At 51.7% G+C, this 15,925-nt stretch overlaps 2 protein-coding genes across 4 annotated transcripts; both read left to right on the forward strand.

Annotated features, from left to right (window-relative positions):
* HOXB8 (homeobox B8) lies at positions 1 to 2,160 on the forward strand. 2 transcript variants are annotated; one of them, XM_017837100.1, is made up of 2 exons: positions 1 to 465; positions 1,229 to 2,160. In XM_017837100.1, exons 1-2 carry the CDS (start codon positions 45 to 47, stop codon positions 1,534 to 1,536), a joined length of 729 nt encoding a protein of 242 aa, XP_017692589.1. In that variant the 5' UTR covers positions 1 to 44; the 3' UTR covers positions 1,537 to 2,160. The 2 variants fall into 2 exon arrangements, with proteins under 2 accessions (XP_017692589.1, XP_017692590.1); XM_017837101.1 differs by having other exon boundaries at positions 1,232 to 2,160.
* A 537-nt stretch (positions 2,161 to 2,697) lies between these two features.
* HOXB7 (homeobox B7) lies at positions 2,698 to 8,030 on the forward strand. Of its 2 annotated transcripts, XM_017837103.1 has the most exons (3): positions 2,698 to 2,769; positions 4,057 to 4,413; positions 7,198 to 8,030. In XM_017837103.1, the coding sequence occupies exons 2-3, from the start codon at positions 4,173 to 4,175 to the stop codon at positions 7,449 to 7,451; spliced, it is 495 nt and encodes a 164-aa protein (XP_017692592.1). In that variant the 5' UTR covers positions 2,698 to 2,769; positions 4,057 to 4,172; the 3' UTR covers positions 7,452 to 8,030. The 2 variants fall into 2 exon arrangements, with proteins under 2 accessions (XP_017692592.1, XP_017692591.1); XM_017837102.1 differs by lacking the exon at positions 2,698 to 2,769 and having other exon boundaries at positions 3,909 to 4,413.
* Positions 8,031 to 15,925: the final 7,895 nt, after the last annotated feature.

The raw sequence follows: 15,925 nt of genomic DNA on the forward strand, positions 1-15,925 counted from the left end.
CTTCCTTCCTCCTCCAAACCCGACCGTCTCTTATTTAAATTAAAATGAGCTCTTATTTCGTCAACTCACTCTTCTCCAAGTACAAAACCGGGGACTCCCTGCGCCCCAACTACTATGACTGTGGGTTCGCTCAGGATCTCGGGGGCAGACCCACCGTGGTGTACGGCCCCAGCACGGGGGGCACCTTCCAGCACCCCACCCAAATCCAGGAGTTCTACCACGGAGCGTCCTCGCTCTCCAGCTCCCCTTACCAACAGAATCCCTGCGCCGTGGCGTGCCATGGGGACCCCGGCAACTTCTATGGCTACGACCCCTTGCAAAGGCAGAGCCTCTTCAGCGCCCAGGAGTCGGACTTGGTGCAGTACACGGACTGCAAGCTCGCGGCCAGCGGCCTCGGGGAGGAGGCGGAGAGCTCCGAGCAAAGCCCTTCTCCGACCCAGCTTTTCCCTTGGATGCGACCGCAAGGTGAGGCGAGATGGAAAAGGACGGCGAGGAGGCATTTCCTGAGCCCACAAAGTCGCCCTCTCGCTTTTCTTTCTTGCCCCTCTCGGTCGCTCGCTTTTCTTTCGCTGCCTTTTTCTTTCCCCGCTGACTGTATTTTACTGCTTTATGGGGGTAAACTTTTGCACTTGTAAATTGCTTTATAGTTTAATTACCCTGAAGGAGACCTTTTCTTCTGGGGGCTGAGCGAGCCGGGCTTTCTGTGGAAGGAAGCGTCCTTAAAGTTTATGGCACTTTTATAGCCTTAAAAAGCCCCTTCATTTTTGTTTTGCGTTTGATTTGGGATCTCGCCGGTGCTGCCGGTTCTCCCGGGGCCGCGGCTATTTATTTATTTTCGTTCTATTTCGGGTCTGTTGGGGTGGGTTTTTTTCTCTTTCGCGGGGGTCCCGAAGTGCCGGAGCGTGTTGTGGTGGTGGTGCTCGGGGTGATAATCAGTGTGCAAGTGCAGCCTGCTCGGGGTGGGCTGGTGGGTGACCCCCCCTCCCCTCCCTTTCTCCGCCACCATCACCCCTTTGAAAATATTCTCCTGGAGCCTTTCCCTCGCCCCTCTTTGCTTCCTGCCTTTGCTCCTGCGAGTCCTTTCTTCCTTCCCCCTCCCCGCCCGCGTGTGTGAGTGTGTGGGAGCGGGTGGGAGCCCGAGTGTGCCTTTTCCCGAGCCTGGTTTATGTATCTCTCAACCTCCTTCTCTCTCCTTCCCCTCTCCCACCCAACCTTTGCAATCCCCCAGCAGCCGCTGGACGGAGGAGGGGGAGGCAAACCTACAGCCGCTACCAGACGCTGGAACTGGAGAAGGAATTTCTATTTAATCCCTACCTGACCCGCAAACGGAGGATCGAGGTCTCGCATGCCCTGGGATTGACAGAAAGGCAGGTCAAAATCTGGTTCCAGAACAGGAGGATGAAATGGAAAAAGGAAAACAACAAAGACAAGTTTCCCAGCAGCAAATGCGAGCAGGAAGAACTGGAAAAACAGAAAATGGAAAGAGCCCAGGAGGTGGACGAGGAAGGGGAAGCACAGAAGGCGGACAAGAAATAAAAGGATTTTTAAGGACTGAAAGGCAAGCGCTGCTGGGGTGGCAGAGCCCCCGAGCCCCACGTTAATGGCAGTTAATGTAAGGGAGGGGTGGGGAAAAAAAAACAACAATGCATAGAAAAGAGAAAGGAAAAAAAAACCCTTTTATTGCTGTAAAACAATATAGCTGTAAGCACCACTTTCCTGATTATCCTTTGATACAATGAACAGTATGCAAAAGTGATCGGGAGCTCTCTCCTGCCTTTTGCCAGTTATTAACTAGTGGTAGTGTAACGCAATAGCTTATGTAAAACATGACTGTGAAATCTTCTCTCTCTCTCTCTCTGTCCTTCTCTCTGTCTCTCTCTCTTCTTTCCTGGGGGGTGGGTTGGTTAACGTAGCTTTCAATGCTAGAGGAGTTACGTGAAATTACGTTCGTGCACTTTTTTTTTTTTTTTGAAATTTGATTTTTCTTTTCCTTTTCCACCTTTTTGGTTGTGGTTTATCTGTATGTGCCGGAGGTAGCTACTGAAACAAACATCCCAACAACATGAAACTGCCTATTTATGCTCTAGTTATCTCTCTCTTTCTCTCTCTCTTCCTCTCTTTGCTTTCCCTGCTGTTCTTTTCCTTGGTTCGGTCTTTTTTTTTTTTTTTCTTTTTTTCCCCAATTTTTAAATGTCTCTTCCAAAAAAGGGAAAAAAAAAAAGAAAAAAAATACCAGAAAAAAAAAGCGTTTTTCTCTCCTTTAGTTAGCATGCGCACAGTGAAGCAAGTTGTAAAGTGATCTTTAGGTTAACTGTGAAAAAGAATGTATACTGTATACGTGAATTACTTTATTGGGGGAACTAATGATATATTTTGTTGTTCTTTCATCACTTTGTTCTATTGTCTAAACCTGGAAGCGGCGGAAGAAAGTTACAATAAAGTTTACAAGCGAGAATTCCGTGACATCATTCTTTTACCCCGCTCCGTTTCCTCCAGGACCACTTCGATAGAAAGGAAATAAAAGTCAATTGTGTCGGAGCCGCGGCCGTGGCCATCAAAGACCTCCTTTGCCCGGAGAGCTGCCGGCGGGCCGGGGGGCTGCGGGCCCGGCGGAGCCGGGGCTGGGCCCGGGGAGCTGCTGCCTGCGAGCCGCGGGCGAGGGGAGGAGGGGGCCGGGGCGACTGCCATGGCTTCTGCTCCTGCTGTTGTTGCCAACAGTTCCCGGCTGCTGACAGCTCGGCAGGCTGGGTGGAAATCCTTCCTCGAGAGGTAACGTGGCTCGCTTTGCTTTGTGGTTTTGGTTTTCCTTCTTTTCCCCTTTCCCTTCCCTCCTTTCCCCGACTCTCCGGGCCCTCCCTGCTGCCCCCGCCAGACGCAGCCCAGCTCTGGGTCCCCTTTCCTTTCCTTTCCTCCCACTCATCTCGCCGTAAAAAACCCCACATTGTCAGTGGCGCAGCTGAGCCGTTCTCTGCTCCCTCGCCTCTCGGCCGGAGAGGAGCGCGGGGATGCACATAACCTTGGGAAAGGAGAACCGGCGCAACCCCCAGATGCACATCCACCATTGTCTGCTTTTCCTGCCTGGAAACCTTTTCTTTCTGCACATCCCCCTCCCCTTTAAAGAAAAAAACCAAACAACAAAACACAACAAACCCGCGGCAGATCCCATTTTGGAAGGTCTCTCTGCTTCTCCAGCAGAAAGCAAATCAGCCAGCTGGGAAGGTTTGACTCCTGCCTGTAATTGAGTCCCGCAGAACCGCTGACACGCCAAACAAGGGAGCTGGGCACTCTTTATTTTTCGCCACAAGAAAAGCAAATGCCAGCTCAATACGGGGCTCAAAGCCTGTGGCACTGGAATAAATTAGATATAGAGCTGAATGGCATTTGGGGAGGGGGGAACAGAAGCCTGAAACTATTAGGTATCAATGAGACATTTGTCTTTTTTTTTTTTTTTTTTGGGGGGGGAGCGAGGGTCAAGGGGGGAGAGAAGGGGATTATGGACAGTCTCGTGAAAAAGTAGCTCGGAGCCGAGGAAATGGTGGGAAGGAGGGAATTTTAGACGGGATCAATAAAGGGATAAATAGAGCTCCCTTCCTTTTCCTCCAGCAGAGAGAGACCGAGAGGGAGTCGCTGTTTTATCAGCAACGTGCTTTTTTTACCCCCCTCCCCTTTTTTTCCTCTCTCTTTCTCCCCCTCGGTCTGAGCTGAAAACTGATTACAGGTTGCTTATCGACTCCAGCACAATTTCACCCCTTCCAGCATAGATCTTGGAGGGTTTTATATCGCATCAATTATTTATCATATTTTATAAATCCAGCCGCACAGTCTCGTGCCCCCGAGGAGGGGGCGGGCGGCGATTGGCGCCGCAGCAGCCACGTGCCCGCGCGTCACAAGGGCCGGGAGGAAAAAGGCTCCTTTTTGGTGTAAATCTGGACTCTAATTCCGTAATATATCACGGTACCTCGTAAAACCGACACTAAAACGTCCCGACCTACAAATCACCCGGCCAAATTATGAGTTCATTGTATTATGCGAATGCTTTATTTTCTAAATATCAAGCCGCAAGTTCGGTTTTCCCATCCGGAGTCTTCCCCGAGCAAACTTCTTGCGCTTTCGCCTCCAACACCCAGCGAGCGGGGTATGGGGCCGGATCCACGCCTCCCTTCGCCGCCTCCATGCCCGGGCTCTACTCCAGCGGCAGCGCCGTGCACCCCCAGCCCCCCGGCATGTACTCCTCGGGGTACGGCCTGGAGCCCGGCTCCTTCAACATGCACTGTTCCCCTTTCGAGCAAAACCTCTCCATGATGTGCCCCGGAGACGCCTCCAAGCAGAACTGCAGCAAAACGGACCAGAGGGACTCAGATTTGCAGAGCGACAGCAGCAACTTCCGCATCTACCCCTGGATGAGGAGCACAGGTAAGCCCCGGCCTCCCGAAAGGAAAGGAGCGCGGGGTCGGGAAGGGGGGTTAGGGGGTGGGGGGAGTGTAAATTATTCCATGGCGTGCGCGGGGGGGGGCGGAGGGGGAGGGGGGAATTGTCCCCAACTCCTTTCATGACGTTTCACTGAAAACGCTTCTTCAAAAGAGAGAGAGGCAGAGAAGCGACTACACCACCCCCCCTCCACCGCCACCCCCCCTCCAGAAAGCCATCCTTTTGGCTTTAAATATTTATTGGTGTTGCCGGGGCCGTGTATGTGCCGTGCAAAAGGCAGTTTGTCTTGGAGGGGACAGACGGAGCGGCAGAAATAATGGCCAGCCCCTTCTCCTCCGGTGTTTACAGGATGGAGGTTGTGCTGCCCCCGTGTAGGTAGAGACGCGGGTTCTGAGGGGAACTGTTTATGGGAAGCGCTTGCAGGCTCGGTTTGTTTTCTGTGAGATGGCGAAACCTTCGCCTGCCGGCCCCTCGCAGCGTCCCAACCACGGGGACTGAGCGCAGCCCTCAGGACCAGCAGCACATCGGCCCCTCCTCAGCTCAGAGCTCCGCTCCCGGATCGGTGACGCTCCGGCCGGAATCCGGATGGATGGAGGGAGGGATGGAGGGATGGATAAGGGGGGGGGAGGCACGTTTGGCTGTGTCCCCAGAACATCACACGTTGCGGAGGGCACTTTTGGGGACCTTGGGGTGCTCGGCGTGGCCCTGCTGGGGGGGCTGGAGGGTCCCCGGGGCCGGCCCACGCCGGGTCACACTGCCCCCGCACACGGGTCTCAAACCCTCCGCCTTCAGTCACCGACGCGCTCCGTCTGAGGGTATTAATGTCAATTAACATTCAATAAATATCCATTTCCCTGGCCGGGAGCGGGCCCGGGGCGTCCCGGTTCCCCCCGGGCCCTCCTGCACTGGGCGCTCCGGGGCCGGGCCGGAGCTTCGGGACACGTTTATCCCCCTGGGAAGAGCCAGGGCCGTGTCCGAGCACACGCGTGGTGCTGTTTACACTCGTGAGATCCTCAGAAGGGGGGGGGAGAAAGGCGATGCTGTCCCGGCTGGGAGAGGGGGAGAAGGCAGCAGCTCATTTTCCAGCCGCCGGATTGCGACTTGAGAGCATCATCCCCTGCGAGCGAGACGCTCTCCACCGCCAAAAAAAATTCGGCAAAGGCCTTCTTAGGGGTGCGGGCCAGCCTCCCTGGGAGGCAGAGGCGAAAGAAAACAGCCGAGCAGCCAATGTGGAGCTGCTTCTAAAGGCAGGAGTTACCCTCACACTTATTTGGTGGTCAGTTCTTTCCATTACCTGCTCCATAATTCATCCTCTTTTACAGTTGATTTATCAAAGACCAAATATTTCTGGTCGTAAACACTTCACCTCTGCTTTTATCTGACTTTAGATTTAAGAAGCCCCCCCTGCTCACCCCTCTTTTAGTCCGTGACGCTGCGAGGATCAACCCTGGAGATGGTTTGGAAAGGGGGCGAATGCTCGGAAAAGCCCTGGATGCTCCGGGATCTGCCGAGCCTAAAACCAGAAAAACCCGACCTGGGTCGTAAAAGCGGGGTCCCCCCTCCCATCCCCCTTTCCCAGGGCTCCTCCATGCCCACTGTGCGATCCCGCTTGTGGAATTTCATCAGCGAGCAGAGATAGAGTTGTCATCCCTATTCAGCAGCAGTTTATGGCTCTTCCCTCAGCGGATTTTACAACCCGCATTCCACGACCTGCACATTTTTACTTTACAGCTACCCTGGCTATTTTGCCTTTTTTTTTTTTTTTCCCTCTCCTTTTAATGACTGGATCTTTTCTTCTTTTAAAAAGAAAGAGGGTTGGGGTGGGGGGGAAAGAGGGGAGAAGAAGGAGTCCGGTGGAATGTGCGGAGGAGAGGCCGAGGGTTGCTCACCATCCCCACCGCCCTGGGAAAGAACATGTTCTGCTGCAGACATACACAACATTTACACGGAACACAGAGCCAGGATCACAAACACCATATTGTAGAATAATTTCCAATCAGACTCCAGGAAATGTCGGGTGGAGGGGAGAATCAGGAGCTGGGCCCTTTCCAAACCCCGCTCGCAGGCGGCTGGAGGGTGCTGGGGGGCCTGGGGGGAGTGTTGAGTCACTTCTCGTCTGCACACCCCCCAAAAAGGGCAGCCTGGGCGGGAGAAGCCTCTCTGAGAGCCCCAGAAGTCACCCCTGGGCCCAAAACATCCCCTGAAATGATTAAGACCATCACACACCTTCCAAGCAGGCATCCTGATGACAGCTTTAAGAGAGGACAAACAGTTGGATTGGGGTAGGTAGCAGATGTCTCTGTCGCTCTGCTCCACTGTATTTCTCTATTTGTTCGCCAAGCATCCCGATTTTCTGGTGTCTAAACTGAAATCAAAGCAGGAACTCAGAGTCTGACCGGGGACAGGAGGGCAGGAAACTTTCTGAACTTTGTTGTTCGCTCGGAGACATGCACGGGCACACGTATAAAAAAAGCCCTGCACGCTTTCCCAGGATGAAAGGAAGTTAAAGCTGGGGTGGTTTGGGGGGCCGAGGACACAGAAGGTGAGCTGGGAAAGCCTCGAGCAGCGGGAGTTGATGTTTCAAATAAAAAAGAAGGGCTGGCCCAGGTCGTGCAGCTCCTCCGAGGATTTTGCCCCTCGTGGCACCGCAGGGGCTGGGTCGGTGCCAGGCTGCACCCAGGGACGAAAGCGGGAGAGCAAAGGGACCCAGCAGCCCCAAAAACATCTCCCCGACCCCCCGGCTGACCCGAATCTGCCTTTATTTCCCAGGCACGGACAGAAAACGCGGCCGCCAGACCTACACCAGGTACCAGACCCTGGAGCTGGAGAAGGAGTTCCACTACAACCGCTACCTGACCAGGAGGAGACGCATCGAGATCGCCCACGCGCTGTGTCTCACCGAGAGACAGATCAAAATCTGGTTCCAGAACAGGCGCATGAAGTGGAAAAAAGAGAATAAAACCGCCTGCTCCGGCTCCGGCGGCCAGGAAAAACCAGACGCGGAGGACGACGAGGAGGAATGAGAGGGGCGAGAGAGGTGGATGCGGGAAACGTGGATGGAATCCCAGGCGGGAAGAAGAGAGGGGAGAAACGCACGGGGGAAAAAAAAAAAAAGACTATGTATAAAAATAGAGAAATGCTAAGTGCATAAAGAATTCAAAACCTTAGGAGTGATACGTCGTGTTTCCTGACACTGAAAAAAAATACTACCTATATTAAAGTCCTTTTTTTTTTTTATTTTGTACAATAGAATATCTACCTATTAAATGTGGCTTTAGAGTCAGAATAGACCCATTTTTCTATGTGAGCCTTCCTCTAGTACCGGTAATTTGTAAATCTCCGTTTGTACTTCGCTGTGTACTTTTTTTGGTAAAGAAGTAACGTGGTCGTGTTTTAGCACCTTTTTGATTTAGAAAATGTGACCTGAAAGCCTGAATGCAAATCACACTTAGCCTATATAGTCCTGTACAGAATATGGATTATTATCATCCCTTCTCCCTGTAACCTCTGTGGTTCTTTTCTCCTTGCTATGCTCTTTTGTCTGTGTATATTTTTACCTGGGTTCCTTCGTTGTTCAAGTCTCTTGGGGGGGGGGAGGAAAAAAAAAAAAGAAAGATAAGAAAAGGAAAAAGAAGAGGAATTAATATCGTGCTACGTAAAATGTTGTATATCAAAGTAGCAAATTATTTAATGGCGACGCGTTGCTTTTTTATTATTATTATTATTATTATTATTATTTTCCTTGTCTGTGATTATCATTCTTCGAAATAAAACGGAAATCTCCAGTAATCCACCGAGGCTTTGGGTGCGTTCCCCTTTTCTTATTAAAGATAACACACGGGGGGTTGAAGTACCTTTTTTTTTTTCCCGTGCAAAATAAATGGGATAAAACATCCTTTTACCCCCATCTAGCCCCTAAACTTCAATCCTTTTCTTTGAGACGGACAACCCGTTCAAAATATTTGAGTTTTTTTCCCGTAGATTTGGCGAAAATACCGAGAAATAACCGATATTCGGGGCTCTCGAAATGCGGGCTGGTCTCTTTTCTGTCCCTCCCTCTGTGATTGCGCTGGTGCTGCTACCGAGAAAGGTAAGAGGAAAAAGGAGGAAGGTAAAGAGCCCGGAATCAGCCCAAATTGCCTTTCCGCTCCTTGTTTTAATTCTCTTCTTCTCGTAACTAATTTACAGAAAACCTGTTTTACCGTGCCTTCGGTAATTTTCTTTTTCTTTTCTTTTCTTTTTTTTTTTAAGATTCTCCCTCCTCCCTTCAGCGGCTTTACTGCGGGACCGCGACTCTTTTCATTAGCGCCAAATAATGTTTAGCATCAAAGCGCGCATAAAATAAATTAAAGCAATTAAACGCGGGGGGAGAGGGGGCGGGGGGGCGTAAAAAAAAAAAAAATCAACAACGCCAAACAAAAGGCGAGTAAATTTAAGCATCGTCCGCCTCCTTCACCCCCCTCCCACCGCTGTTTATTTACAGCGCAGCAAAGACGCGGATCCTCCCGCGGAGGCTCCACGGAATTTACTCCGTAAAAAAAAAAGATGCCCAGGGAAGGGGGGGGAACAAAAAAAACAGCGGCCGGCTCTGGAAGGACTTGGCGGTGGCAGCTCCCCACCTTCCCCCTTCCCTCCTTCCCCCCTTCCCTCCTTCCCTCTCTGCTTTTTCGCCACCCACCGGCCCCGGTGACTTCACGCCCCGAGTGAAGGCGCGTCCTCGGGCAGGTTTTTCCCCCAAAATGAAGGTGCCACGTCAAAGCCCCCGCGCGTGCCGCATTTCCCGATTACGGGAAGCCCCGTTAGTCAAGGGCAGCGGCTCTCGGGGCTTTTCTTTTTTGGCGCCCCGAAATTCCCGCTCGAAGGGAAAATGAGGGAAATATTCCTTTTTTGTGTGTTTTTTCCCCCTTGGTGCAGGCACTTGGAGGGAGCGCTGGGTGCGCGGCGAGGAGGAGGAGGAGGAGGAGGAGGAGGAGGGGGGGGGAATAGAAGCGATTCCAGAAATTTCCCGGCCCCCCCCTCCCGCTCCTGGACCTCCGCGGTTGGGGGGCGAGCAGGAATTGGGGGAGAATTCCAAGGAAAAAAGGCGAAGCGGGTGGTGGCGGCGCTGCGGTGGGATAAAGGCAGGGCGGGGGTGTATGGGTGGGGTGACCCACCTTGGCGGGGCCCCCCCCGCCCCCCGCCCCGAGCTGTCGCGGGGGGACCCGGGCGGGGTCCCCGGGGGGGGGTTTTGACCGTGGGGAGCCCCGCGGGCACGAACCCCCCCGGCCCCGCTCTGCCCGGGGCATGGGCACCCCAACCACGCGTTTATTGCCTTTATTTCCCTCTTCCCCCCTCCCCGAAACCCCCTAATTGCCCCTTTCAACAGAAAGGATCCCAACGGCGTGGAAAAGAAAAGGGGAGAGCCATCCAAAACCGCGGCGAACCCCACTGTTTTACTGTGCTCTCCCCGATTAAAAGCCAACCCGAACCTCCAGCTCTTTATTCTGGGGGGGCTCTTATTGTTCATAGAGAGAGGAGATATTCGATTATTTCTCTCCAACGCTCCTTGTCCCCCCCCCGACCCCGCATCCAACCAAGGAATGGGGGGGGGGTGGTAAAAAAAAAATCCCCGAACCCCTTTTCCTATTCCTTTATTTTCGTGTTTAAAAAAAAAAAAAAAAAAAAGAAGATGGCGGCTAAGAAAAAGACTGCTGTTAAACCGGTCATGAAGAAATGCAATAAATTCCTTGTTGTTTTATGAAAATTTACAACTTTGTGATAGAACTTTATGAGTGGCTGGGTTCTGGGATTGGCCAGAGCCGGTCATGTGGACTGCTAACCGTGAACATGAACTTTTTATTATTTCCCATGTGGTTATATTGCACCATTCTTCTGTCCGCTGCACCTTGGGTCGGATCAGTGTCCTCTATAGGGCTCTCGCCTCTTTACATTTTTTTACTTTTGTGTATAAGCTCGATAGGGCTAAAACAGGGGAGAGAGGGGAGGGGGGGCCGCCTGAACACACATCCACACGCACGCCGAGACACCCACCCTCCGCGCACACACACGCCTAGCTGAACAGTTATATAGGATTTTTTTTTAATTATTATTATTATTATTATTATCGTTAATTTTTTTAAAGAGAAAAAAAAAATTTCCTCCGTTAATTCGCCTGCTGCTTTGGAATCTCAGTAATAATGGAAGGGCAGAGGAGATTCTGGCCGGAGTGGAGGCGATCATTTTTCAAAGAGGGAAGTTACTCCATTTTCTATGCAAATGACAGAAATGCAAGAAGCTCTCACAAGTCAGAGAGGCGACCGACGGCTCTCAGGTTGGGACAATATTTGTCAGCTAACAGATAAGCAAACGCTGTCTCTCCCTCCCTAAATATTTTACCTTATGCCACAGAAATGGGACGTCAAAAGGTAAGGGAATCGTACGTTTCTCTTCGTTTAATTTTTTTCTTTTTCCTTCGAGAAAACGCGTTTGTCAAGATGCCTTTTCTGGTTCCTTCCCCATCTCCTTCTGCCCGGGGAGGGAGGGGGGGGAGAAAGAAAAGGGTGGGGTGATGGAGAAGGGAGGCACTGGAAGAAATCTGGGCTGGTGGAAATCTGTTTCAGTGCTATTTTCCCCCGCAAATGTGTAACGCAAAGGTGAGGGAAAGAGGGAAGGGAGAGAGAGAGGAGAATGGGAGAAAGGGGAGAGGAAGAAACGGAGAGAAAGAAACAGCGAAAGAAAATAGGAAAATACGAGAAAAAAAGGAAAAGAGACGGAAGCAGAGGGGGAAAATATAAGAAGGGAAATAAGAAAGAGAGAGAAGAATGAAATAACGGTCTGGGGAGGATAAAAACGAAGCCTGTAAGGTCACCTGGAGACAGTAGACTTGCAATGAAGGGCTTTGCAGGAGCTTGGTGACGGAGGCTTTTAGAGAGCGCCTTTAAAAAAATACCAAACCCTTTGTGGGCAGTTGTCGCGTTTTATTTTGTTCCCCCTCGCAGAATCTCTTGCCAGTTTGCCTGTCTTGAGGCGAGCCCAGTAATTTGGCGAAGTTTGTGTGGAAGCCAGTTGGGTTTTGCGTTGCTCTCCAGGGTCATTATTATGTGGGTGGTTTCTTCGGCGAGGGCAGTTCGCGGCAGTCCTCGGAATTAAGGTTCTGGAAATTAGTTGGTGAAAAAAAAAAAAAAAAAAAAAAAAAAAAAAGAAAAAAGAAAAGAGGGAATTAAAAAAAAATAAAAAGAGAAAAAAATAATAAGAAGAATGAAACCAACCCAGAGCGCAGCGCTCTCATTGTAATTTCTTTTTTTAACTCCCAAATGAAGCTGACGTTGCGATGCAATAAAACCTCCTCGAATTTAATTGCGTTCTGCAGTGTTAAGGGGCTTTACGGCTTTCCCGACCGGAATACCGGCTTGGGTTTCAACCCCGCGCTGTGTCGGGGCTTTTCCACACCGGGTTATGTGCAAATCTCCCTCTCCTTTCCTGCCCGATACCTTAACGTTTGCCTTCCTCAGGGAAAATATTATTCCGGAGATGCCCGTCATTTTAAATGTCTTTTTTTTTTTCCTTTCGCAATATTTCAGTATATTTTGAAATGTAGAACTAATTGCTACCGTTACGAGGTGATTTTTAAATAAGATAATGTAAGAGCCTGTGCATGTGTAGCGAGATTGAGCAAGAGGAGATTCATTACTTAAGCATAAACCATTTTATGACGTGACGATTTATCTCATCTAAACTGACTGCGCCCGAATATCGTGCGGACAAGAGTAAATGATCGCGAGCCGTGGAAGTAATAAACAGAAAGACATTTTTAAAAGCCATTTCTTCCCGAACCTGTTACATTTTTCATCAATCACGGGGCGGAAAAAAAAAAAATATGAACGCGGGTTCAGCCGCCCGTTCTCCCTTTTCCCCTCCGATCTCGCCTCGCTCGGGTTTTTCTCTTTCCTATTCGTAAGGGGAGGGAGAGGGGGGATTAGAAATCAATAATTTAATTTGTAAACCTCGCTCCAAAATGCTTTTATGCCGGTTTTTTATGCCGGGCAACCACTTGTGGCAACCCCGCACCTCGGTGCGGGCGGGACGGGGCGACCGAGAAACCTCCGCGTGTGCTGGTTGGGGAGGGGGGGTCTGATGGTTACCGGGGGGGTCTGAACTGCTCCCGGCCGGTCTCCTGCCCGGCATCGCCGCTGGTTTGTTTAGGAGAAGGGAATAAGAAGGGCAGAAAGGGCGGGCAGGGCCCCCCCCCCTCCGCGGCTCCCCCCCGGTGCCGCCGCCGCCGCCGCGCTGCGGGATCGCCCATTCCCCGCCGTCTGCTGCCATCTACCGTCGGCGGGCCGCGGGCCCGGGGGGCTCCCCCGCAGCCCCTGCCCCGCCGGGGGGGGCCCTGCCCCGCCGGGCCCCCCCGGGCAAAGCGCGGCCGCGGGCGGCGGGCGGTGGACGCGCTTTTTTTTTAGGCAGGGAAATGCGGGGATGGATGGGTGGGTGGATGGATGGATGGATGGAGGGATGGATGGATGGATGGGTGGATGGATGGATGGATGGATGGATGGATGGATGGACGGACGTCATCCACGGGCTAAAAGCGCCTGGAAATACATCCAGAGGATGCGCTGAGATGGGGGCGTGTGGTGCATCTCTGTGTGTCCCAAATGTATCCATCGCCTCCCATCCGTCCATCCGTCCGTCCATCCCTCCATCCAGCCGTGTGCGCCCACACGGGAGATGAGAGGTGCCCGCTCGGGGGCTGTTGGGCGCGAGCACAGGCGGAGAGATGCGTCTCTACACCCCCCAGGCTGTCCCAAATCTATCCATCGCCTCCCATCCATCCGTCCATCCTTCCATCCGTCCCTCCGGCCGTGTGCGCGCCCCCGGGAGATGGAAGGTGCCCGCTCGGGGGCTGTTGGGCGCCAGCACCAGCGGAGATGTTGGAAAAGGCGCTGGGAGTGTGACGTGCGAGGCTCGGGGGGGGGTGGTCGGTGCGTGTGGAGGTGGCGGGGGCGGTTCGCGGTTCATCATAAAAGGCAGAGGAGCTTTTATTTCTTTATTGCTCGCGGTGGTCATTTCGCCGGGGTCTGGAAAAGATATGTCAGGGCGCGGCCGCGGGGTTGAGGTGGCTGCCGGGGAAGGCGCTGGGAGCAGAGGCAGACGACGGATCACTTTTAAGTTACTGTAGGCTTTGAAGGGACAATGCGCGTCTGTTATTTTAAAAGGTTTCTCTCTCTCCCTCCCTCCCTCCCTCTCGCTTTTCTCCCTCTCGTTTTCTCCTTCTGCCACACAGTTTCCTGGCAACTGTTTACGTCTAGACTAGAGACATTTTCTCGAAGAAAGTGAGATGTCCAGGGACTATGTGAAAAAAAAAAAAAAAAGAAAAAAAGAAAAAAAGTTTCTCTCTTTTGACCAGCAACAGCCATGATTAACTTGTTCCATGCTGTAATTCCCAACACCCCCCAGCACTCGCTTCCAGCATTACATGATCCGTCTCGCCTTTTCCTCTCCTTCCCCCTGCTTCCCCCACATTATTTGACCAGCAGCCCCCCTTTCCCCTTCCCGGGAGCTGCTTTCGCGGAAATATTTGGGTCTGGGTGCATTTTGACTCCCTCAGTGTCCCTCTCTCCCTCTGGCCTCCCCCTCCTCTCCTCCACCTCCTCCCCCCTTTTTTTCCCCTTTTTGTTAATAATTAGCCGCACTCTTTAATGGAACAATGGTAGATTATTATTGCTCCTTTTCAAAGATCCCATTAACAAGGTTATTATGCGCTGCACGGGAAGTCAGGTAAATTAAACTTGCATTGCTGGAAATTAAGTTTCAGGCGGGGAGAGCGCGGATTTTTTTACACCTTCGGGGGGTCATTGTTTTAAATACTCCAGCCCTGCAGCTCACGGCTCCGTCGGGTTTATTTTCCGATGTGATTTTGGGCGTGCATGAGCATTACAGGGGAGGCTTCACTGCTGCCAATGGCTCTCTATGTCTGAGTTCCAAGAACAAGGGGTTTTTTCAAGTGTTTTCGTGGTGTTGGCTTGACTTTATGGCTGCAATAAGTCCCTCGGTAGGGAAACCCCCGCTGTGTTCTCACTTCAGAAGGATCGGGAATTCCAGCTCCCCATGAAAAAAAAGAGAGTTTCATTTTTTATTGGAACCAACTGCACTGAACTTTTTACCAAGTTCTCAGTGGCTTCAGCTCTCAGACAAGCAGCGCTCTGTTCTGTTTGCATTTCGAAATATTTGGGTGTTGTTTTAATCCCCTCATCTATCTGCCTGGCTCTGCTCGGTGGGCTTGATCTCCGCCGGCCAGAAAAGCCAGGCGACAAAAAGTGGGACCTTCCCGAGCGGAGAACTGGGGTTGCACATATCGTAAATACTTCTCTTTATCTTTATTTACACCCTGGCAGCTGAGCGATGTCTGTCAGGAGGGGAAAGCCGCCTTTCCCAGCGCGGTTCAATGTGTTAGACCACCTTCTGCCGCGTCCCGAGGGTTCCCCACTTTGGGGTTCCTTCTCAGCAAACCTCGCACCTCTTTTTTGGGGAGACGAGGCCAAAAATCGAGGAAAGATGCGGCCGTCGGTGCCCTCAAAGAGCAGTGGAACTTAAGGGCTACTGTCTGAGCTGGCCTCAGCCGTTAGTGCTCCTGTCTGTCTCCCCCCCGGCTGAGCCGGTGTGAGAGGCGTCCAAAGAAAATACATTCGCCAAATCGGGCTCAGATTTACTTCGGACCTCGGGCGGGAGGGCGCCTGTTAAACAGCCACACCAATAACCCGGGGGGTTAGATTTTAAATTTCGCTTTTAGAAGCTGCCGAGCCGGGAGTGGAAACCGCGTCTGCGCTTAAACGTTCAATTCTCGGAGATTTAGTGCGGTTTAAGACCTCTGCTCGTATTTACATGTATCATAGGTGGCAAATCAATTAGACCGCGGGCCTGACCCTCCGGAAGATGAAAACTGTGACAGGCTTTGGGGTTGTTGTTTGGTTGTTGGTTTTTTTTGGGTTTTTTTCCCACGTTGGGAACCAAGTTTTCTTTTTAAACTCCCCCAAATAACCACTTACGGGGGCGTCCTTCTAAGAGGAGTAGTTTTTTTGTCTATAGCGCATCTAAGGTGTCAGCAATAAGCGATCAGCAAGCGGCCACCTTCGATTAGAGCGTTTTTATTTTCTTTTAAAACGCTGACCGTCGAACCACGTGAAGCGCCTGTTTCAGCCACAAATTACTGCAATAAGCAGAGCTGGGATCAGGGGGTGTGAGATCCCCCCCTCCCCTCCCCCAGACTATTCGGAGGGATGTAACTGCAGAGCAACCACGAGAAGTGGGAGAAAATATGAGAGCGAACATTTTCAGCGGATGTACTCACGCGTCGAGTTATCGGGACATCCCATTTCTTTGCCCAAAAATTTGCATGCGGGGCTGCTCCTGCCAGATAATCGCTGGGTCTGCAGGGCTACAAATATTGCGCAACTCTCTAATCAGATGTGGGAGCTGTTCGGCTCCTGCAAAGCAGGAAACTTCGGGCTCTCATCCGAGCTTT

Source organism: Lepidothrix coronata, unplaced genomic scaffold (genome assembly GCF_001604755.1).
Source record: "Lepidothrix coronata isolate B3197 unplaced genomic scaffold, Lepidothrix_coronata-1.0 Scaffold291, whole genome shotgun sequence".
In the NCBI taxonomy this organism is placed as follows: domain Eukaryota; kingdom Metazoa; phylum Chordata; class Aves; order Passeriformes; family Pipridae; genus Lepidothrix; species Lepidothrix coronata.

Bases quoted from the DNA above. Each gene is read 5' to 3' on its own strand.
- HOXB8 (XM_017837100.1), top strand. From the start codon at position 45: ATGAGCTCTTATTTCGTCAACTCACTCTTCTCCAAGTACAAAACCGGG. The intron at 466-1,228 runs GTGAGGCGAGAT...GCAATCCCCCAG, and splicing joins CCCTTGGATGCGACCGCAAG to CAGCCGCTGGACGGAGGAGG.
- HOXB7 (XM_017837102.1), top strand. From the start codon at position 4,011: ATGAGTTCATTGTATTATGCGAATGCTTTATTTTCTAAATATCAAGCC. The intron at 4,414-7,197 runs GTAAGCCCCGGC...TTTATTTCCCAG, and splicing joins CCCCTGGATGAGGAGCACAG to GCACGGACAGAAAACGCGGC.